Source organism: Lucilia cuprina, chromosome 5, assembly GCF_022045245.1.
Source record: "Lucilia cuprina isolate Lc7/37 chromosome 5, ASM2204524v1, whole genome shotgun sequence".
Taxonomy (NCBI): domain Eukaryota; kingdom Metazoa; phylum Arthropoda; class Insecta; order Diptera; family Calliphoridae; genus Lucilia; species Lucilia cuprina.
In genome coordinates this window covers 37,698,428-37,722,211 of record NC_060953.1, presented here as the reverse complement: position 1 = coordinate 37,722,211, position 23,784 = coordinate 37,698,428, and the positions used below count along the sequence as shown (strand labels likewise).

The following is a 23,784-nucleotide window of genomic DNA, read 5'->3' as shown; positions in this document are numbered from 1 at the left end:
ATAGACTAGACTATAGACTAGACTATAAACTAGACTATAGACTAGACTATAGACGAGACTATAGACTAGACTATAGACTAGACTATAGACTAGACTATAGACTAGACTATAGACTAGACTATAGACTAGACTATAGACTAGACTAAAGACTAGACTTAAGACTAGACTAAAGACTAGACTAAAGACTAGACTAAAGACTAGACTAAAGACTAGACTATAGACTAGACTATAGACCAGACTATAGACTAGACTATAGACTAGACTATAGACTAGACTATAGACTAGACTATAGACTAGACTATAGACTAGACTAAAGACTAGACTATAGACTAGACTATAGACTAGACTAAAGACTAGACTATAGATTAGACTATAGATTAGACTATAGACTAGACTTTAGACTAGATTAAAAACTGGACTATAGGCTAGACTATAGACTGGACTATAGACTAGACTACATACTAGACTATAGAACAGACTATTAAGTAGACAATAGACAGGAATATAGACTAGACTATTGACTAGACTGCAGACTAGACTACAGACTAGACTACAGACTAGTCTACAGACTAAATGATAGACTAGGCAAGTCTAGACTGTAGACTAAACTATACACTAGACTATAGACTAGACTATAGACTAGACTATAGACTAGACAATAGACTATACTATAGACTAGACAATAGACTAGACTATAGACTAGACTATAGACTAGACTATAGACTAGACTATACACTAGACTATAGACTAGACTATAGACTAGACTATAGACTAGACTATAGACTAGACTATAGACTAGACTATAGACTAGACTATAGACTAGACTATAGACTAGACTATAGACTAGACTATAGACTAGACTATAGACTAGACTATAGACTAGACTATAGACTAGACTATAGACTAGACTATAGACTAGACTATAGACTAGACTATAGACTAGACTATAGACTAGACTATAGACTAGACTATAGACTAGATTATTTCTTCGGATTTGATGTATATACATCCTTTTTTCAAACTAACTAACTAGACTAGACTATTGAATAGACTATAGTCTAGTCTATAGACTAAGAAAGTATTTTGGTCTTTTTATCAGATCATACTATAGTTGAGTAGTATAAGAGAAAATATAAAAAAATGGAAATTTTCAAATGATAAGAATCATTTTTACATTTTATCAGCTGTATTTAATTTATTCAAAAAGCAACAATAAATTTTTACAAAAGCAATTTATAAAAAAAATGTTTTAACCGATATCTATCTGAAGATTGTCAGAATATCCAAAATTTCGCGGAATTCCCTTGATATCCTAAATAAAAAATTTAAAAAATATTATATAAATTTAAAAAAATACAAAATAACAAACTTACAATTGGTAACTCCGCCCTTACAACATTACAAATAGTAGCAATTATGAATATTACACCGAAAATGTTCATCTTTTCTTTTTAATAAAAACTGTAAAAGAAATTGCCCTTATATAGTATTAACTTTGTATATCAAAATGGATATGTAAGAGTTTGTTCTTTTTCACATATCTGTACAGTTTATTTATCTACAGTTTTGTTGTAAATATATTTATTGTATTTAAAAGCATATTGAAAATACCTCACAATATATGAGAATAACATTATATTTATGCAGCCGCAGATCAAGCATGGGGGAGGGGGCCTTTTGTTTTTTTTTTTCAGTTATTTTCTTTATTTTTTTTCCTCATTTGTATATTTTGTACGAAAAATTTACGATTTTGTGCTGAGTGATAAGTTACCCTCCACCTTTGGTTCCGTGCCTGTATTTTTGTATGTACGTATATATGTATGTATGACACATTGATCATTGCACGCCTAATGACGAAGAATTGACATTTAGACTTGAAAATGGCATACGATTCTACGACGGGATTTTTCATAACAAGAATATGTTCATAGAGCGAAAAGAACAATGTGCAGAAACTAAGTAAGTTTCTGTCTTTTCCACATGCTCCATATTTGTCATTCGACATATTCTGTGTCGACACTAGATCTAGTAAGCGATCAGATATTTTATTGAAAAGGCCAAAAATTTCATAATAGTAACATCTGCTAACACGACTTACTCATTAGTGATTTTCGAAATACGGACTTAAAAAGGAAGATTAATATTTTGAAACAAATCCTTCTTATTGTATCGTAATACTTAAATGTTTGAATAAAATATGGGCCGATTCTTAAATAATTGCCATAGGGTTCCAAGTTCATAGAACTTGTGTAGTTAGTTAGTTTGAAAGGAAGATGTACATATATACATCAAATACGAAGAAATACACCTAGACCTGGGTTCTAGGCCTCTATTGAGCCTCCTAGGCCTCTAATGGGCCTTGCTTAAGTCAATAACATGCTTAAGTCAATAACATAACAACAATGAGGTAATAGGTCTCTACTCCTACATAAGTTCCTTTTGACATTCATATCAATACTGTGACTTTGAAACTAGTTATGGATTTTTGAAAGGAATCTAATGTGGTCAGTTTTTGGCCATTTTTCAACTTAGGGTAGACATTGGTCTATACATATTTAAACTACTCGTGGGTGTACTAATGGTGAATTCAACTTACTGACATTTATGATACACTACACCACTTTAAAAGGTACCCAAAATATTGGTCCTACATCCACCTTTAAGTATACTAATCGCATGAGACGATTTAGATATGTTCCTACATTGTGCGCATGATACAGGTCGCAATTTCTAAGATTACTTGATTAAAGTTGTCACATACACTTCTTTTGACCCAAAGACGATATTGGAAATGGTTAAAATCGGTCCATTTTTTAACCTAGCTCCAATACAAATTATCCGCCATATAATTAAGTCAAATGTTCTAGTTTCTCTATAAAAATCGGCAAAACTTATTTTGATTTAAATCTAAGTGACACTACCAGTTTTTCTAATATTCGGGCCTCATATGACCCTGAACCCCAAATAAAGTCCCTTACTGAAAATTACTTTAAGATCAAAATTTATTTATAAACACTAATGTTACGACTTTATTCTGAATAAATAACTTCAATGTGGCCGTAAATCCATTTACCAATTTTTTTATGGATAGGTCCATATTTACCCTTGGCCCTATATAACAGGTCTTTTAGAAAATATATATTTTTGTCAACATATTGTTAAATTTGTTTCCTAATTGTGCTTAGTGACCTTCGGTAGTTTAGTGATTAGTTCTAGTTTAGTAAAGCGGTGGTGGTGGGTTTGATTTCCATCTGAGGCATTGCTTAAAAAGGGTACAACAGACCCGATAGAGGCTTAGGCTGATTTGTGGGAGGAGCGGAGGTGGTGGGTTTGATTTCCATCTGAGGCATTGGTTAAAAACGGCACAACAGACCCGATAGAAGCTTAGGCGTATTTCTTCAGATTTTATGTATATAAATCCTCCTTTTAAATAAACTAACTAATTGTGATCAAGTAAATCCAGAATATTATTTCCGAGTACATTTAAAGTTATTGTTGATAATTTTACTGAAATTGAAAAAGCCTTTCACAATCAGGGTCATAATTAAAATATCGAATATTTAAAATTCTTAAAGAAGAACAGCAACCCTAAATAATATACATTCAATGGATTTAACATTTTTACGTGTACCTATATATTATCGATAATACCGGTTTTTCTGGGTATTATTTTAGCACTCTAGAAATAGAGTGCAATTTCTAGAGTATTGAAAATAAATTCTGTAGAAATATTTGTGGTTAAAAACATAAAAATCCATTTTATTTATTAATAATATAGAAATTTGCTTATTGGTTTTATTAAGTTTACCCAGCAAAGTCGACTATATAAATCTTTACACGTATAAGGATAATTTCGCTTATATGCAGGAGTAAGGAAAAATTGTATTTAATATCGGATAACACAATTACAAATAAACTTGGTATATTATTTTAGAAGTTTTAATAATGTTTCATTTATTTGAGCCCAAAAAAAACGCCCATCTTAAATGGTGTAGGGTAAAATATACCACACACAAACATACACAAACATACATGTAATGAAAAGTAGTATATAAAGAGAAAATAAATAAAATTTTTCCAATACGTTTCTAAAGAAGAAAAGTGTAACTTGATCGTAAAAAAAAATATGAAACTAATTAAATCAATCCTTTTAATCGGCTGCATTGTTGCCAGTGTTATGGCTGCTGCAGGACATGTAAGTTGTATTGCTTACTTCAGATTCTTTTAATTAAACAGTAAATATTTTCAGGTTAATGTACAAGGCTCTAATGATCCTGGTAACCATGTGGTTGCCGCATATGGACCTTATGTAAGTTTATATTATAAACATATATTTTATTTAATAATTATATATATTTTCAGTATAACGAACAAGGAAAGAAATAATATAAATGATTATATTCTTTTAAATGAATTTAGAATTGAATTTATAAAATAAAAGTCTATACACATAAATAAATAAATTTTATTTATCATAAACTGAACACTAAGGGCCAATATTTAGGTGAAGGATTAGGGATTAAATTAAAATTAATCGTCGAAAGTTGTTTTTGAGTATTCAATTAGTTAATTTTTTTTGCTAGTTTAAGCCCCCAATTAAGGTGGTTTAAACTTGAGCTAAAAACAAGTAAGAAATTATAGTCGGGCGAGGCCGACCATATAATACCCTACACCTGTTACAAAAATAACATGGGCTTTTTTATGGGGGGCTAGGGTCCAATGAGGTTCTATAATTATAAAGTTCGTGAGGTTTATTAAGGCCAGTATAGAACTTGGTTTTGCAGCTTTTTGTCGAGATGCGAGCATATTAAACATAATTATGAACTTAAAAGCCCTATTCGGCGGGTTCAGTTGTATGGGGGCTAGGTAAAATAATGGACCGATCTTAACCATTTCCAATAGGCTTCTTCTACGGTATCATAGAGGATCATGTGAAAAATTTCATTGAATTATCTTCAAAATGTAGTTTGATTACGTGGTTTACAAGCCCTATTGGGCGGGTACAGTTGTATGGGTGCTTTGTGAAATAATGGACCGAATTTAACAATATTTAATAGGCTTCGTCCCTGGGGTAATAGAAGATCATATACCAAATTTCATTAAATTATCTTTAAAATCCGACCTATAGTTTGATTACACGGTTTACATGGACGGACATATCTAAATCGACTCAGAATCGATTGGTATACTTTAAGGAGGCTCTAGGACCAACATGCGTTACATACATCAGCACAAACCCAATATACCCTCCCCACTAAAGTGGTGTACGGTATAATAAATTATAGGGTCTTCACAATATATTTTTTGTTTTAAATTTAAGTTTTCATTAATTTTTATATTACATTTACAATTGTCTTCTTCTTTTATAAAACATGCATTGTTTTGATAACAAAGAGTGACGTTTTCTATTGTTTTGTATGGCAACACTGCGAAGTTTAATCTTGTGCTCAAAAACATCAAAGGGGATTAACAGCAGAATCAATATATTTTTTGATTACCTAATCTAATTATTAATTGGTATTTGATTGCCAACTCAAAAACCCGCTCTAAAGGTAAAAATGTTCCCTGGTGAATGTCAGTTATTTAATTTTGTTTGCTAGTTTAAGCGTACGATGAAAGTTTTTTTTTTTTTTTTGAAAAGCATATGGTTAATACGTAAAACGCGAAAAACAATAACGCGGTACCGTTATCCGACGTCACACACTAAACCAATGCTGTAGTGAAACGTAAAACTCTCGAAGGCAGAGCAAAAAGGACGGCCTGTTTACCCTAAAGAGATAGTAGCAATGACGTACGACAAACTTAAACAAATAATGCAAAGATATAAACAGCTGATATAGCCGAAATAGACAGACAACATATACCACACAGAGAAGTGACTGTGGAAGTAAAGTTTGGAATGGGTTAGTTTTTAATAAATAATATCCAGAATGAATGGGTTGGTTTTTAAGAAATAATATCCAGAATAAATGAATGGTGATGGATCTATGTTTTTACCGACAGATAACAGTGTGTTATCTGTCGGTAAAAACAATCCTGGGTATATATGATGCATTCGTATTTAGGTCTACTGATTACGGCTCTATCCCACTTATGTACTTGTAACTCGGAAGTTATGCAACGTGGCAGCAGTGGTCATATTAGATGGTTTACGTACTTGAACAAAGTGTGTGTTCTTCGCTAGGCATAAAAAGGCAGTGGTGAATCATATGAAGCTCATCATTACCACTGTGAAATATGTCGAAAGGCAGGCGTTCACATTAAGCGCCCGATTTCTGTATGAAGTCGAAATCGTTTACAAATACTGAACGGTTTTAATGAAAATCAAATGAAAACTCTCTTTTCTACGGCATTAAGAAATTGTTTAATTAAAGTGAGAAATCTCAGAATATCAATGATTTCACTAATCAATATCAATGCCCTATCGGCTGACTACTCCATCAATACATTGTTAATTAATTAATCACATACTTAATGAGTTTCGATCATATTTCCTATTTCGCCGCAATTTATTTGTATAAAATTATTAAAAAATTAAAACGTTTATTTATGAACCATATAGAAAATATTTCTTAGATCTATTTAGAATAACAAACACATAATAACCACAGCACCATTTAAGAAAAATATGGGGGGGGTGGTGTGTGTTGAAAAATTTATTAACATATATGTTTAAAAAAACAAATATTCAACAGTACTCCGATAATACTGTCTAGAACAAATAGCATTAATTGATCGTGCAAAAATATGAAACTAATTAAATTATTTCTTATAGTAGTTAGCTTTATTGTTGCCAGAGTAACGGCTGCTCCACATAATGTAAGTTTCTTGTTTTTTCTTCTTATTGACTAGAAAAAATGTGTAATAAATATTTTTAGTTTTACATGTTAGGTATATCTAAACCACTGTTGCCACCAGCGTAAATAGGACCGGTAAATTTTTATTACTTAATTTTCAATAAGTGTTTAATTTAATGAACTTTGTTTTCAGTAATGTTTTCAAATGCTAATTAATAAGCCATGGACCATGGGAAAGACTAAATTATTATATTCATATTATATTTAATAATAAATCAATTTACAGTAAAAAAGTAATTTCTATAATTATAATTTCTATTATTTCTTTTATACAGTAAATTGATTTTTAAAGAATAAAAAACTTACGAAAGAATAACATTTATCACCACTTCAAAAGTAGCTCTTAAATTTTTACAAAATCAAATATATTCTCTTTGCATTTTTATGATTTCAGACTATAGGTTAAAATATAGTCTAAACTATAGAGTAGACTATAGACTAGACTATAGACTAGACTATAGACTAGACTATAGACTAGACTATAGACTAGACTATAGACTAGACTATAGACTAGACTATAGACTAGACTATAGACTAGACTATAGACTAGACTATAGACTAGACTATAGACTAGACTATAGACTAGACTATAGACTAGGCTATATACTGGACTAAAGGCTAGACTATACTATAGATTAAACTTTAGCCTAGCCTATAGACTACACTATAGACTAGACTATAAACTATACTATAGACTAGACTAAAGAGTAGATTATAGAGCAGACTATAGACTAGACTATAGACTAGACTATAGAGCAGACTATAGACTAGACTATAGACTAGACTATAGACAAGACTATAGACTTGACTATAGACTAGAACATAGACTAGAATATAGATTAAACTATAGCCTAGACTAAACTGCAGACATGAGTGCAGACTCCACTATAGACTAGACTATAGGCTTGACTATAGACTAGACTAGACTATAGACTCGACTATAGACAAAACTGTAGACTATAGACTATAGAATAAACTTTAGCCTAGCCTAAAGACTACACTATAGACTAGACTATAAACTATACTATAGACTAGGCAGTATACTAAGCTAAAGACTAGACTGCAGACGAGACTACAGACTAGACTATATACTAGACTATAGACTAGACTATTGACTAGTCTATTGACTTGACTATAGACTAGACTACTGACTAGACTATTGACTTGACTATTGACTAGACTATTGACTATACTATTGACTATACTATTGACTAGACTATTGGCTAGACTATTGACTAGATCATAATCTATTGACTATAAACTAGATTATTTACTTCACTAGACTTCAGACTATAGACTAGACTATGGACTAGACTATGAACTAAAATATAGATTAGGCTAGTCTGTAAACTGAACATAGGACTATTTGTATTATTTATTTGATTCATTATTCTTTAAACTTAATTTTCAAAATAATAGTGGGGTTTTGAAATCTATTAGACTCCTTTAAAAGTTTGACCTTTACACGAACAATGACTGCAAGAATTTATTTGTACTTTCATCTACTGGATCTGAAGAACTTTTTTTTATTAAACCATGTACTCCTTTCGTATGTTGCACTTTATGAGGACTTGTTTTATCGGTAGGGTCAACAGCTTTCGAAGATTGTACTGTACCCGTTTTTCCTGTGTGTACATCCTTTCGGATTTCCGTAAATATTTGACTAACCATTCCTTTTAAGTCGGTGCTTATTTGAACATTGCCAAAATTACCGGTTCCACTTATAATATTCTGTTAAAAGGGATAAACAAAATGGAAAATTAAATTAAGTTTTATTATTATAATATAAAATATATGGCCGATATCGTCTCCAGTGACCCAATTTAAAACGATTTGCACAAAGTTTGCACCAAGGTTGGTACTTTTGGATAAAACCCTGTATGAACAAACTTCAATAAAAACCTGCATGACGAAAATTTTTTAACTTTGACTTTTTAAAGTCCGGCAGTTCTTGAACGATAAAGCTAAAAATTTGTGTCTGCACTACTATCCAATAGAGTTATCCTCAGTGCAAATTTCATCCAAATCGATTTATTGAGTTGGGGCACTTGACCGGAAAATGATAATATGTATAATATACCTTTGCAGTGCCATCAAGATCAACAGCCTTTAGTTCGATAAAAATATAGCAAATGATAAAAATTGTTTCAAAAACTCGCATTTCTCCTTTTTATTAAAACTAAATAAATGTAGAGTATTTTATAGGACAGTTAAAAAGTTTATGTATATTTACAGAATCAATATTTTGTGTAATCAATTCGAACTGCTCTTTTAAAGTATAAATCTGACAATGATAGAATTTACAAACTTCTGTAAACTAAGCCAATAAAAGTGACGGGCATTAAAAATAAAAATATTAATTTTAATAAAAACCGCATCATTAGTTTTCGTTTCTTCGGATTACTAAAGATGTTTAAAATAACTAAATATCTATAATGGGAAAATTATTATTAATTGTTTGTGCTAAAGTTTGTAAAATCGAAAATAATTATGATTTATAAAGCACCTATTAGTTTAGATGATCCAAATCCACACAATGCTGTTCCTCCAATGGCGAATGACAGATTATGTTTAATTTTATACTATTCTATTATCAACTCTACAGTTTGGTCTATAGTCTAGTCTATAGTCTAGTCTATAGTCTAGTCTATAGTCTAGTCTATAGTCTAGTCTATAGTCTAGTCTATAGTCTAGTCTATAGTCTAGTCTATAGTCTAGTCTATAGTCTAGTCTATAGTCTAGTCTATAGTCTAGTCTATAGTCTAGTCTATAGTCTAGTCTATAGTCTAGTCTATAGTCTAGTCTATAGTCTAGTCTATAGTCTAGTCTATAGTCTAGCCTATAGTCTAGTCTATGGACTAGACTATGGACTAGTTTTGTTATTTTTAGGGATTTCAATTTAAAATTAGGTATTTTTAAGGACTTCCAGCCTAAGATGGGCACATACAAAACTTTTCTGGCAACATTTTGTGCAAAATATCCATATTATGTTATTTTGCGCCATCTATGTTGTATATAAATCCCTTTTGAAATTGTTAATAGAATTTAGCTAATACATAAACCCTATCAATACAAAACTTGCACCTGATTGCTTTATTCAGTAGTGTAAATACGGCTAAAAACTTTAAAATTTTCCAAATACAGATGACAGCAGCTGTAATGTTATCAAATAATTGTCACGTCAGAGAAAATCGAGCACAAAGCAAACTGTCAAATATGACACATTGAACAACACACGACACACACACAAAAGAAGAACGCAAGAAATTTTTAGCTTTCGAAAATATTTAAAGTTTTTAATTTTTCTAAATAACTAAAGAATTTAAAATGGTGTTTGTTAAAAACTGGGAAGATTTCGAAATTGCTGCCGAAAATATGTACATGGCCAATCCAATGGGATGCCGCTACACCATGAAATATGTGCATACAAAGGGACACATACTCATGAAAATGACGGACAATGTTAAAGTAAGTGCAAATTGTTGTGGTTAAGGGCTTCCATAGAATACTAATTAATTTAAAACTCTTCCTCTTGCAGTGCATACAATATAAAGCTGAAAACATGCCCGATTTAAAGAAAATTGAAAAATTCACCAGTAATCTTATGGGTCATATGGCTTCTAAGGAATAGAACAGGATTCCTAGCCTAAAACCTAACAACAATATTCCTCAACAAACAACCATCTTACATCTAAACAAACTAGGAAAAATGTGTTAACGTGTTAAGTCATCTTTTAAGTCCAGTGTAAAAAGAACAGATTTAGTTTAAGGCATATTAATTAAAGCCGATCAAATGGTTTCAGAGTAATTGTAAATATTCATAGTTTAAATAACATTTTTGTAAAAAGAATTTTCAAAAAAATGTTAGCTTTGTTAACCATTTTATTAAATCGTGTTCGGAAACACTTGGAAAGGATAGCGTCAACTGCAGCAATAAGGAAATGTTTATAATTTTATTTTAAAGTTTTTTTATATTGTTTTTAAGAAGGCATTTTTCTTATTTTTTATTTAAAGCTTAATTTTTAATGAAACATTTCCATGAAATGTGCTCTTTTTTTTGTATTCAGTTTTTTTATAAATATAAAAAATATTGTGAACACAAAAATGTTGCAAAACAAAAATGGTGTTTTATGAAAAAATTATAAAATTATTTGAATTTTAAAAGTGCTTTATATCTCTTGTTATTCAAATAATATTACATCGGATACATTTATCAAGTTTCAACTACGACAACCGTACAATAAACAAACAACAACCAAAATTAGGTTTAGAAGTCATAATAAATATTAAAAAAATTCCAACTATTTATTTACAAATTAACGATTGATATCAATATTAATTTAAGTCTCTAAATATTGAATTGTATTTTTCAATTTCGAACTTTTAATACTCAATACGAGTTTTCTCAATTTAAATCGATTTTTGTAATCGATTACATACTACCAACTTTATTTTGACATGGATTAAAGGAAATAAAGTTCTTCGAAATAAAACAGGAATCAAGCAACTGAACAGTGCCACGTTTGGCCAATCTAGAAGGACAAAAGTCAAAATAGAAAAGTTTTCGGATATTTTATCCCAAATTTTATTTTGGTATTGACCCGATGTAAACGTCAAACTATATAAGGATCATTTACTAATTGAAATCAAAAGTTTTGAAAGTTTGTAAAATCAAAAATAATTATGATTCATCAAGCACAAATTAGTTTAGATGATCCAAATCCACACAATGCTGTTCCTCCAATGGCGACTGACAGATTATGTTTAATTTTATACTATTCTATTATCAAGTTTGGTCTACAGTCTAGTCTATAGTCTAGTCTATATTCTAGTCTATAGTCTAGTCTGTAGTCTAGTCTATAGTCTAGTCTGTAGTGTAGTCTTTTTCAATTGAAAATGAGAACTTTTCATTTCAATTCAGAAAATATCAATTGAAATTCAGATTTTACTTTTGAAATTCAGAAAAGAACATTTGAAAATGGGATTTTTTTTGAAATTTAGAAAAGAACAATTAAAAATGAGGATTTTCAATTTAAATTGAGAAAATATCAATTGAAATTAAGATTTTTTATTTGTAATTCAGAATACAACAGTTGAAAATGAGATTTTTCATTTGAAATTCAGAAAATTCCAATTGAAAATTAGATTTTTCTGAAATTTAGAAAAAAAAAAACAATTAAAAATTAGATTTTTCTTTACAATTAATTTTAACTTAAAGTTGAATAAAATAAACACATACGATTTTCTGGATTTTATTTTCAATTGATTTTTTCTAAATTTTGGAATTTTCTGAATTTCAGATGAAAAATCTCATTTTCAATTGAATCGGAATTTCAAAAAAAAAATCTCATTTTTAACTGTTCTTTTCTGAATTTCAAATGGAATATCTCAATTTCAATTGATATTTTCTAAATTATAAATGAAAACTCTCATTTTTAATTGATCTTTTCTAAATGTTAAATGAAAAATCACATTTTCAATTGGAATTTTCTAAATTTCAAATGGAAAATCTCATTTTCAATTGAGTTTTTCTGAATTACTGTTGGAAATGGTGTAGTAATATATTGTTTTATATCAATCGGTTTTACTAAAAATAGACAAAATGTTTTGTGTGAGAATGGTAAACAAGAATTATAGTTTTTAATTTTAAATATATATGGGCATTGTCCCTCGATTGACGGAGTGAGTGAATCTAACTAATATTATTAATATCCCAAGAAAAATCATATTAGTTCTACAACTAGTTATAGAACACATGATTTTAGCCTGAACTCGTTCTAGTTTGGCGTTGAGACCAATAATTTTTGTTCGAATTTGTCACCTTCGGAACTGGTTCCGAGGAAGCTTTGTGTATTCGACACTCGTTCTTTGGAACGCTTCTAGAACTAGTTCTTTTATCTATTATTTTTGTTTGAATTTGTCAACCTCGAAACTAGTTCCAGTGAAGCTTTAGAGAACGTATAAATAAATATAAAGCGCTAAAAAGCTTTTGTTTGAAACTAGTTTCAAAGAACAAGTTCCTTGAAAAGTATTTTGAAGTATTTAAGAACCACAACAGCGTGTTCCAGAAGTAATGTTGACACTACTAGCTCCAAGGCTGTAGTTTATGAATCTGAAGTGGTTTTCACTCGTTCTAGAACTAGTAGTTTTTCGAACAAGTTCAAAAATTTTTCCTGATTTAGATTTTACAATAAATTTATATTAATAATGAAATCGAGATGAAACTTTCTCGTACCTAAATGTTCTACTAGATAATATGGAAAAAATTTAATAATTTTAAATTTAATTAAAATTAATTAAATTAAAAATAAAAAAATAAAATAATTTTTGATCCCTGCATTTAATGCCGTTGAACGAATTTAAAATACAACTTAAAACATAGCCGGCTTAAAGTTGATTTTAAGACGCCGCCAAAATGTATATTGACAGCCGCCGTTGTCGTTGATATTAGTCGTCGCAGGTTTCTGATTACACACCAAGAAAATTTTTCACGTCATACGGGTATCTGCGAAAAAATATTTATTATAAATGTTAAAATAATAAGAAATATTAAAGAAATTTTTACAAATGTGTTTTGAAAATGATAGTTAAGTGTCACAGCTATAAAGTGCAATAAAATTTAAGATGAAATATAAATAAATAAAACGAAAATTTTCAAAAAGAAAATCTAGTCATAATTTTTTTTCTTTTCACCCCAAAAAAATATCCACAATCCCAACAGAGCAGCACCACACAACACATAGCAGTTGGAAAAAATCTATCTTTAACTACCTTGAATTTGACAACAACAGCAACAAAGTTTAATAGAAAAAGATTCGTCAGCAAGTGAAGAAAAATAATTGGCATGAAAAAATGACGAAGAAAAAAAGGTGTTAAAACAAAAATCAACAAAATAATAGTGTTAAACCTTAAATTAATTAAAATTTTAAAAAATAAATATAATAAATCATAATTAGTAATATAAAACAGGGCAAAAAGCTCCTAGTAGTGCCTGTCTGCCAGTAGTGAGTGTGTGTTTTTGTGATTTCAATACAAAAATATAACAGAGAAATACAAAAGAGAAAAGAAAATAAAATAAATTGGTTTTTGACAAGGGGTTGTTTGTAAAATTCGTTTATTTTTTACACTTGTGCATTTTCTATCCCCATATATGAGTGTATGAAAGAAAGTGTTTTATGTTTTATTCTTATACATTGCCGCAACATCCCTTCTCTGCTCTCTTGTGCTGCTCCACACTGTTTACACACTTCCCCCAAACAAAGGCACTTACGCCGAAGAAACGTGTATGAGCGTGTGTGTTTACACAAGTGAGTGACTTGTGTATTAGAGGAGGTGGTCAATAACAAAAACCAAAAATAGTGACAAGTGATTTTGCAAAAAGTAACAAAAAATATAGACAACAAAATTAACAACAATAATAATAATATAAACATCAAAATGGACAACGACGACACTTTACTCAACAATCGTGGTCCTCAGCCTGGTGCTGAGACCGTATATGGCACCGATGATAACAATATGGTGATGTCCGAAAAGGTTGGTATAGCGATTTCTGTTTTTTTTGCGTTTTACTTCCTGTTCTTTTAAATTAGTTTTTTAGTTATAAAAATTCCATAGCAAAAAGCTGTGTAAATATTTTACATTTTTATACCTACATAATAGCTGTAGAATTCCTGATTCAAAGTTTACATTTTCAATTAAAACGTAAATACGTTGATTATATTTTGATAAAACTTATTAGTTTAATTTTTGGAACATGATAGTTTTAACATTCTATTAAGAAATTTTTGAAGATCATTTTTAACATCATATGTCTATCTGTATATCTGTAGAAATCATGACAGTAATTGTATGACAGGAATGTATAGGACGGAAATTTTAAAAAATTTCATTTATCAGTAAATTACTATTTTTAAGATAGTAAGTTTTTGAATAGGATCAAACATAGTTGCTGAAATTTGATCTACATTTTGGTCTTCCTATTTTAAATATGAACCAAATGTCCTATAGACTGCTGGATCATCTATGAACCCTATTAGTTCTACGATGAATTTTACAATGCCAAATTTTAACATCATTCCGATTTGAAAACATCTTGCATTTCTAACTAATGTTCAATTAATTTGCTTGGCATTATGGTTTCCTTCGTAAAGTGAAAAAATCCAAAAATAGAAAAACAAACCCCCAACAAAATAAGCAAAAAGAAGATAAATAAAGAGGAGATACCGAAAAGGTAATATATTCACTAAAGAAAGAATTATGAAATTTCCCATAATAGTCTATCGAACTTATTTTAGCTAATTCGACCGCAACCTCTATGATGTATAACGAACAAGAGCAGTGATCATGTATACCTTCTCTTCGTGCTTTACATGAACACCTGACAAATTGACCTATTTCACGGTGGCCTTTTTCTAACCACTGGGTGTAATTCGCCAATGGGACTACTATGGCAAGAGAATAGATTTGATACTAAAATACATAATGGGGCGTTGGTTAGTCGTTGGGAAAGAATAACCAACGCCCTATGGGAAAGACTAATCAACGCCCCATTGTGTATTTTAGTACCAAATCTAATCTCTTGCCATAGTAGTCCCATTGGCGAATTACACATATGATTAGCAAGCTTAATCTAACCCCCATATAGGATACATCAATGGATAAAAGTGACGGAGCCCAAATAGGTGAAAATAACCTATTGGTGCCATAATGAATGTCATGTCCTTACAAACAAATCAGTCCTGTTACTGATTAATAATCTTTAAAGCAATCACCCACTTACTGCGATTAAATGCTTTAACCACATCCACTAAGTAGATCCCGAAGGTACCTCAAGTAACTGAACAGTCTGGACACTATGCAGCGGGCAATTGGCCATCCATAATACCTCTGTTTAGACCCTATGTCAAATCATCCAATGACAAATCAAGGAGTGAAATTTATAGTTTTGGCAGACTAGAGATACTGTCTGTTTCCCCGGTATTATAATACGCCAATATGGGACCTACTTCGTACAGAATTTTTGAGTGATAGCTGCACAAAGTTTTGATTAATTAAGATATATAATCTTTGTAGAATCGTAGCCACTAAACTTTTGCCCCTACAAAATGTTCTATATGTGACAGGTAAAGAATGTAAGAAAAACTTATTTTCAAAAAATTAAATTTATTTCACATATCCCAAACGGACTGAAATTTGCATAGACACAAATGCAATATATTCAAATACTTCGAAAAACTCAATCATCAATATTGAGTGCTTAGTTTGCTCTAGTTTTCTAATTTGTAGAATAGAGGAAAGTGCCTGCATTGTTTGTGGACATTCGATTTAAATCTACTTACATAACAAGAGACGGGAAGGGCACCTGCAGGAAGTTTGTTCCACTGACGTGTATTACACATAAAAACGAGTTTTCTTTGTAAATGCGATCCACTGTCTAATGTTCTTGATTATAAATGAGTCTTTCGTATAATTATACGAGTAACGGAAACAGGTTCCTTTCCATGGCAAAATCGATAAAACAGTTAACATTGCGAAGGTACTCTAGTAAAGCTATACAATTTGTTTATATCAATGGGACTGATAAGTACATTCGACCTACAGTATATCATAAATAGACTTTGAATAAAAGTAAAAGTTTTAAAAATATACTCCCACCCATAAGGGAACTGTAGTAATACTTATCATATATCACACCTCCTTTTCTAGGAATAGATTATTTTAAAAATTATCTTTTCTGTAATTGTTAAGTTCTTGACGTGAGTTCTTTCAATATAGTAACCATAAAATTTTCATTGCTTGCATAATGTTCTGCCATATAATGAACAGTTTTTTAAAAATTTCCATTAAATTTTATTGAATGAAGTTTTAGCTTTTTTTAAATAACGTATTTATCACTTTTTTAAAAAATGCATATGACATAATATATTTTTAAAACTTAAATAAAAAATAATTCCCTTGAAAAATGAATTTGATAAAGACTTTTAATTAACTATCTTTTAATTTATAAATATTTCACATATTATTCATTCTTAAAAAGTACATTGTCTGATAACGGCATTTCCTTAAACAATATCATTCATTAATTATTAAAGTTGTTGTTTTCTTATTTGTTTGCTCGAAATATGTTTCAATAAATTTATAAATTAAACACATTCATTGAAAGCAAATTCGTAGAAGATAATTAAGAAACAATAAATGCATAAACACTAGCAATTTTACAATGCATTTATTACGATATTAAACATTTATAAATGATTTATTAAGAACTTTTTCAAAATTTAAAATCAAAATATAAAATTTCTATAACAAACTATTATAATTTTTTTTTATTAAACAAAGCTTAAACAAATATTTAAATTTATACTTAATTTTCAAATTTCTATTTTCCAAATGTATACAACGTCTATAAACGCTGTCAATTTTTTGAACATATTTATAGCATTTTCGGTTTAAAACTTATTTCCCCAAACTATAATTAGAAAATGAACTATATATTGAAATAACAAACATTCTGCTAATTTGCATTTAAGTTGACAACATCAAATAAACAATTTATCAATTTGTTCCTACAAATTACCACATACAACATAGTATACCTTCCTACACACCTAAATAGTATAGAAACATTTTATAATTTTCATAAATCTTTATGCGGAAATAAACTTAAAAAATATTATTATCATTGTACAAACTACAATCTTTTAATATTCTGGGGAAATCAATTTTACGCGAACTGGGTGAAAACTGCCTGGCAAACTGTGTGTATTATGACAAAAATGATTGCCAAAATAAATGTTATTTTGTTGGTTCTTTTCTTTTCAATTCATTTAAAGAACCATATAATATAATTTTGGTCATTGACATTAACATTGGCAGAAATAGCTAACATAATGAAGAAATAACAAAAAATAAAATATATATAGAAATAAATTCATTGTTGGCAATTTTTTTGTAATGAGGTTTCTCTCTGTGCTCTAGTAATCGATATTATAATCACAAACTTAATATGGTTTTGTCTTTGAGTTTTATTGGCTTACTTTATAGTTGAGCCTAACTTGACGGCTTTAAACTGCTTTTGAGTTACTTTAACTTAAACTTAAGTGTATAAAGAGGCTTGTAATCTAGCTCAGTTAAAAGTGTTGATTACAAAAGAGTAATGAATTGCAATCATAATGAAGGGGAATGTCATATAACTGGTTATCCCATATAATTTATCATTGATCCACTCCAAGACAGGTACTGTGCAGAAGAGTGTCAAGTTTGTATAAGATGGATAAAGAGGAGTGCTTTCTTCACCCCAATCTTATACCTAAAGTGAGTGTGTCAATGTGTCTGTCGAATGAATGAGATCAGATGATTGATGTTATGTATTCTCGACTTTTTTGATAAATTCCTATTTCGATCATTCGATTACCTCTCTGGCTAATGTTTTCCAATCAATTAAAGGTCTTCCCATATGTGTGGTTGTAAACGGAAAGTTAAGCAAAGGATTAACAATGGTCAGAGATAAAATAGTTCAAGTACTTAAGCAAAGTACATAGACTTGCAGAACCAATGACAAAAATTCCGACTCTAAACCACCCAAAAATTTTGAGAGTAACGTTTGACAGCATTTTTTCTGCAATTTCGCACAAATTGCGATGTAGTAACAAGGCTCTCAAAGAACTTACCATCAGTATTTTGAACATGGGCAAAAAATCTTTTTGGCTACATACAAAATTTTTTGCGGCAGTGTGGTTCCCATTGCTATTCGAAACTATGATCGCCAAACAGTTCCTTCTATGATGCCATTGGAGAAATCACACTGACTATATTATAACACAGTTGAAGTCTTACCCGAAGTCCTTCGAATGTTCATCGACTGCATTCAGCGTTACATACATGATCTTTTCGATAATACATCATACATGGCAGCTTAAGTTTACCGCATCGCTATCAGTTGTTGCAGATTACCATATCAATGTCGTACTTGGAGGTCTCCCCCTACCTTTTGCAGAAGATGAACATATAATATCACGTAAAACAAAAGTAGTTCTGGCACAACTAAGATCTGGTTAGAGTAATAGACTTAATCCATAACATTTGCTCAATCTGTGGCAAATAGACACCTCGCCTTTTTAATTGTAGCGCCAATTTTACGTACCTCAGTCGTGTAGACATTTGGACTCGTATAGTTGAGGTTGCACAAACTCTTGTCCTTGATCTCAACGAATCAGAACCATAGTTATTTATTTTTTTTGTGTTGCTATAACAGCAACAAAAATTGTCAATCGTTTGATGAGTCAGCTAATACGCTCTCCATGTGGCTGTATACCAAGTGTTTGTGTACCGTCAAATAAAGCCTTTACGACATGTGTTCCCATAAAGATCTTATTGCCTTAAGAGTGCTTAACAAGTTTCCCATTAGTAGATTTCGAATGGATTAAGCAGAAGGCACTGTAGTCAATATTATACGTAAATTACCCAAGACTATAGAGGACTGTCACAGAATTCCATTTTGATCGAAAGTGGAATTATCTTTCTTCAAAAAAGGAAAATTACAGTTTTTTCAGAATGAAATCACTTCGAAGTTTAAACCTAAAACTACAACAATTTAACAAATAATTCAACGGAGACTTAATAATAGTGCTTAAAACCTTCAGCATATAAAGTCCCTGAGAGGACCTGCTTCATGATCTGAAGTCTCTATTGTACTAGATTCTTAACCTTCATGTTTATGTCCATACTCAATCACATATTCTTTTATCAAAAACTAATGAACGACATGCTGAGCGCTAGTTTTTTAAAATCAAACTTTGGTTTCTGAGATAGAAAGCTTATCAGATGGTTAATTCGCATTGTGTCAGTGTTTACTATCAGCATCTAAAAGATTCCTGATCTTACTTAGAATACTTGATCTTTACCTGTATTGCAGAATATACTAAGTCATCGAGTTCATGTCAAAAGATTTCAAAACATACGATTTGTATCTTTTCGTTGGTCAGGATAACGCTAAATGTAATTTTTAAGAAATCTTCTAGTTTTTTTATATAATGATATAAATCCTTAAACTATTAATATTAAAAAGATTTAAAATTTTGAACATTATAAATGGATGAGCAAAGTACATTAAACATTTGTTAAAGGTGACAAAAGGAAACTCAAACAGGAAACTTACTACAAACTAACAAAACTGTGTATAATAACACTACTGCTCATTCGAAGTAGCGTTAAGTGTACTTAGTTAATTTAAACATAATTTGTTTTAACCCCAAACTACCTTAAGTTTCTTTAGCTTTATCCCTTTCAAATTCGTAAACATTATATTCTTGTAAACCTCGCCCCGTTCAGGTTTTGGACCATCATGTGCTTACTGCTAGTTAGATACTACGTTTATTGATTTTTAATTATGTTGACTTTTATTTCGTGTAGTTACAAGTTTATTTTTTTTTTTCATAAAAATAAAAGTTCATGACTTTAGAAATAAGAATGTTAATTTGTTTTGATTACTACTATATTTTATTTTCGATAAGAATTATTTCTTATGTAAGACCGGTTTTTATTTATTCATATACTATGAATTAAATAATAATAATACTACTAATATATTTAATTATAACAGTCTGTGTAATTACGTCATTCATTGACTTATTGATAAAATTATTTTTTTATTTCTTTATAATTGTCTACTTTTTATTTTTGAATGTACGGATGTTTGTTTGGTTAAGTTTTATGAAAACCGTTTACCAGATATTCTTAAACTTTCTTAAGAATGAATTTTTTAAAAATTTTTTGAACCTTAAATTTTTAAATTTTAATGTCTGCTTTCGTTCTAGTCTGGCTTGCAAAATATATTAAAATTATTTTGTTGTTTTTCTGATTATTTGTGACTAAAAACTACAAAACTGACTAGTACAGAAACAGACATTTAACATCGCTAACTAAAAAGAAGTTTATTGACTAGTCTTGGGACTATACGAATGGTATATTTACTGGTGTATAGACTTATCTATATACTAATTATGGATTAGCCTTTGGACTAGGCTATCAACAAGTCCACTAGTGTATGACTTTTGATTAGTCTATGGAATAGGCTTTTGACTAGTCCACGGATTAGGATTCCGACTATTCTATGGAATAGGCTTTTGACTAGTCTACGGACTAGGCTTTTGACTAGTTTATGAACTAGGCTTTGACAAGTCTGTGGTCTAGGCTTTTGAGTAGTCTATAGAGTCGGTTATTGGCTAGTCGATGGAATGGTCTTTTGACTATTATATAGAATCATCTATAGACTCGACTATCGACAAGTCTATGTACTAGTGTATTGAATAGTCTATAGGCCCAACTATTGACTGATTCATTGTGAAATCCATTGTCTAGTCTATTGACTACTTCATTAGCTAATCTTGTGATTACTCTTAACTAATCTATAGACTTTGTATATTGACTTATAAAAGACTAGACTATCAACTATTCAATATACTAGTCAAGTGACTAGTATATAGAGTAGTTGTCTAACTAGTCTGCAGAATAGTCTATAGTGTCTGATATTGGCTAGTTGAGTGAATTATCTGTTGATTAGTATTTAAAATCATCTAGTCTATTGACTAATTATGGACTGTATTATCGACAAGTCTATGTACTAGTCTATAAAGTAGTTGAATGACTAGTCTTTGGAGTAAAATATTATTTAGTCGATGGCTATAGTCTACTGACTATCGATAAGCATTATGAACTACTGTATGAACTATACTATAGGTCTAACTATTGACTGATCCATTTACAAGTCCATTGTCTAGTCTATTGATTAGTCCACTCACTAGTTCTAATCTACTGACTGGCATAAAAACTACTTATAGTCCACTATATTGGCAAATCTGTTGACTTCTCCATTCACTAGTCATTAGACCAATCTATTAACAAGTTTAAGGACTTGATATTGAGATCAATATCTACTCTATAGTCGATAGACCAGTCTAGTCCATTATAAATTTATATTGTTCTATTATAGCAGCCTCCGATCCATCTCAAACTTTTGGGGGGTCCATTTTTGTTTTTTACCTTTATTATTTTTTCTTTTTTCCTCATTTTTATATTTTGTATGAACATTTTTTGGTTTTGGAGGGGGAAATTTCCCTTTCACCTAATATTAAAACACCCTGTACCCTAAATTTAACAGATGTTTTGAGTGGAATGTAGTTATGACCAAACGATAAGAAGTTGAATGTATTATTGAAAATTTCGATTTATTGATTATAGATAATAAAATGTGTGGTAATGAATAAAAATATTCATTCATTCATACAACAACTACCTTTAAGCAAAAAAAAAAAAAAACAATAACTAAGTCAAGGCTGTAGAAGGAAGTGTGTTATAAACAATTTCATTTCCCACTGGACCATTTAAAAACAAAGATTTTAATGAACCTTTTAGCAAATTAATAATTTATTTCTTGGGTTTAACTTGCTTGCTTTTATTTAATTATTATTAAATCGTTAAATGTATTTATTTTATTTTTTTTTTTTGTATTTTTTATGTAATTGATTATAATAATTGTGTCTCCTTTTTAATTTATTTAACATAATTTGATTTGTTTATTTATTATTTGTGTATTTTTTTATTTTTTCTTTCCTCTTTTTTCAGAATGAACAGGTTGTCAGCATCGTGAGTTTTTATATTGGTTTAAGATTAAATAATGTCATTTTTACTTTCTGTATACGTTTCTAAATCCAAACATAACTTTATTATTTGGGGTCTTTTAATTTGTTGGTAATGTATTTGAAAAAAAAACTTTTTGCCCGCACTGTTTGTTTAATCATTGTTACCTGTTAATAAATTATATTGTTCTTCTTCTGTACATAATATACCTATTCTTTTTGTCTTATTCTATATTTTTACTATATAAATCTAGTAGTTAGATGTTTGTCTCAAATTAATATATATATTTTTTATTTAATCTTCATCTTGAACAAATTTTAGTTGAAAATATCATAATAAAAGAAAATAATTAATATAAACAACATAAATTAATGCATGCTTTCAACCAAGAAATATTTAACTTTTAACATAAAATAAATGTTTTTTTTTGTATATTTGTTGTTGTTGTTTTTTTGTTCATGTTCATGTCTTTATATCTTTTTTTTTACTTACAATGTTTTTTTCTATACAAGTTTGTTGTTTTGTTATTTTGTTGCTATTAAATAGTTTATTAAAATTTCATAACTTTTGTAAACTACATACTATTTACTATTTGCCACTTTTTAATTTCATGTTTTCTTATTTTTTTATTTTTAATATGTATTTATAAATTAACCCCTACTGGACTGTAAAAAATTATAAATATTATTATATAAGTTATGTCATCGTTTTTGTACAGTAGGAAATTGTGGAAATGAAAACAATTGGCTGTCAAACGAAACAGCTGATAGAATGAGTAGAAAATATCTAGAGAATTATAATAAATGAGAAAACGGATGAAATGTTATTTTACTTTATCATTAGATTTTACGTACGTAAATTGTGATTGTGTGAAGGGTTCCTTGCTGATCCAAACCGACTGTTTTTATATTTATTTCTGTCTGTGATTGTGTAGTCCAGATTGGAGTCCTATTGTCCCTTATAAATATCATTAATTACTACTAAATATTTTTTTATTCTTAAAGCACGGAAAATCCATAACATAAGAAAACTATCGTTAATTCTACGAAATGTTTCGTAGTTTTGCATCAAGGCATTTACTCATACACAACTGGGCCTCTAAACTAAGGATACTTCCAATGATTTTTTTAACATATTGCGAAATAATTAAAATTTTCTTTTAATATAGTTACTTGGTAAATTACACGAAATTTCTTAAATGTTATGAACAGGGAAACCAAAATATGCAAATGCATGTTTATTGTGGTGCATCGTATGGACTCATGGATAAGATATTTACACGTCTCAG

The 23,784-nt window shown here is 29.7% G+C and overlaps 3 protein-coding genes and 3 long non-coding RNA genes across 16 annotated transcripts in view; 4 read left to right on the top strand and 2 right to left on the bottom strand.

Moving 5' to 3' along the window:
* Positions 1-1,179: 1,179 nt before the first annotated feature.
* Positions 1,180-1,563, bottom strand: LOC124420423. The gene is made up of 2 exons (XR_006941194.1): positions 1,374-1,563; positions 1,180-1,312 (listed from the first exon to the last, which is right to left on the bottom strand). It is a non-coding gene; the product is annotated as an uncharacterized LOC124420423 (long non-coding RNA).
* Positions 1,564-4,075: 2,512 nt separating this feature from the next.
* On the top strand, positions 4,076-4,421 carry LOC111682564. The gene is made up of 3 exons (XR_002762663.2): positions 4,076-4,195; positions 4,250-4,309; positions 4,363-4,421. It is a non-coding gene; the product is annotated as an uncharacterized LOC111682564 (long non-coding RNA).
* Positions 4,422-6,693: 2,272 nt separating this feature from the next.
* On the top strand, positions 6,694-7,164 carry LOC111682557. The gene is made up of 3 exons (XR_002762662.2): positions 6,694-6,819; positions 6,879-6,932; positions 6,991-7,164. It is a non-coding gene; the product is annotated as an uncharacterized LOC111682557 (long non-coding RNA).
* Positions 7,165-8,186: 1,022 nt separating this feature from the next.
* LOC111682574 lies at positions 8,187-9,149 on the bottom strand. 2 transcript variants are annotated; one of them, XM_046952625.1, is made up of 3 exons: positions 9,091-9,149; positions 8,938-9,023; positions 8,187-8,588 (listed from the first exon to the last, which is right to left on the bottom strand). In XM_046952625.1, the coding sequence occupies exons 2-3, from the start codon at positions 9,016-9,018 to the stop codon at positions 8,319-8,321; spliced, it is 351 nt and encodes a 116-aa protein (XP_046808581.1). In that variant the 5' UTR covers positions 9,019-9,023; positions 9,091-9,149; the 3' UTR covers positions 8,187-8,318. The 2 variants fall into 2 exon arrangements, with proteins under 2 accessions (XP_046808581.1, XP_023300312.2); XM_023444544.2 differs by having other exon boundaries at positions 8,938-9,036; positions 9,091-9,122.
* A 926-nt stretch (positions 9,150-10,075) lies between these two features.
* On the top strand, positions 10,076-10,935 carry LOC111682561 (signal recognition particle 9 kDa protein). The gene is made up of 2 exons (XM_023444532.2): positions 10,076-10,325; positions 10,396-10,935. The coding sequence occupies exons 1-2, from the start codon at positions 10,185-10,187 to the stop codon at positions 10,486-10,488; spliced, it is 234 nt and encodes a 77-aa protein (XP_023300300.1). The 5' UTR covers positions 10,076-10,184; the 3' UTR covers positions 10,489-10,935.
* A 2,378-nt stretch (positions 10,936-13,313) lies between these two features.
* Positions 13,314-23,784, top strand: part of LOC111682569 (JNK-interacting protein 3) — a 32,894-nt gene continuing 22,423 nt past the window's right edge. For 6 of the 10 annotated variants that reach the window (XM_046951263.1, XM_046951262.1, XM_046951260.1 and 3 more), the window contains exons 1-2: positions 13,314-14,393; positions 22,482-22,502. In XM_046951263.1, coding sequence (XP_046807219.1) covers positions 14,295-14,393; positions 22,482-22,502 — 120 coding nt within the window. In that variant the 5' untranslated portion in view covers positions 13,314-14,294. The remainder of the gene's footprint in view (positions 14,394-22,481; positions 22,503-23,784) is intronic. The other 4 variants (XM_023444543.2, XM_046951261.1, XM_046951258.1 and 1 more) reach the window with 3 other exon arrangements.

Excerpts from the sequence above, each read along its gene's own strand:
- LOC111682574 (XM_046952625.1), bottom strand. The coding sequence starts at position 9,018 with ATGCGAGTTTTTGAAACAATTTTTATCATTTGCTATATTTTTATCGAA. Across the intron at positions 8,589-8,937 it reads ATCTTGATGGCACTGCAAAG|AATATTATAAGTGGAACCGG; the intron begins GTATATTATACA and ends CCCTTTTAACAG.
- LOC111682561 (XM_023444532.2), top strand. The coding sequence starts at position 10,185 with ATGGTGTTTGTTAAAAACTGGGAAGATTTCGAAATTGCTGCCGAAAAT. Across the intron at positions 10,326-10,395 it reads AAATGACGGACAATGTTAAA|TGCATACAATATAAAGCTGA; the intron begins GTAAGTGCAAAT and ends TTCCTCTTGCAG.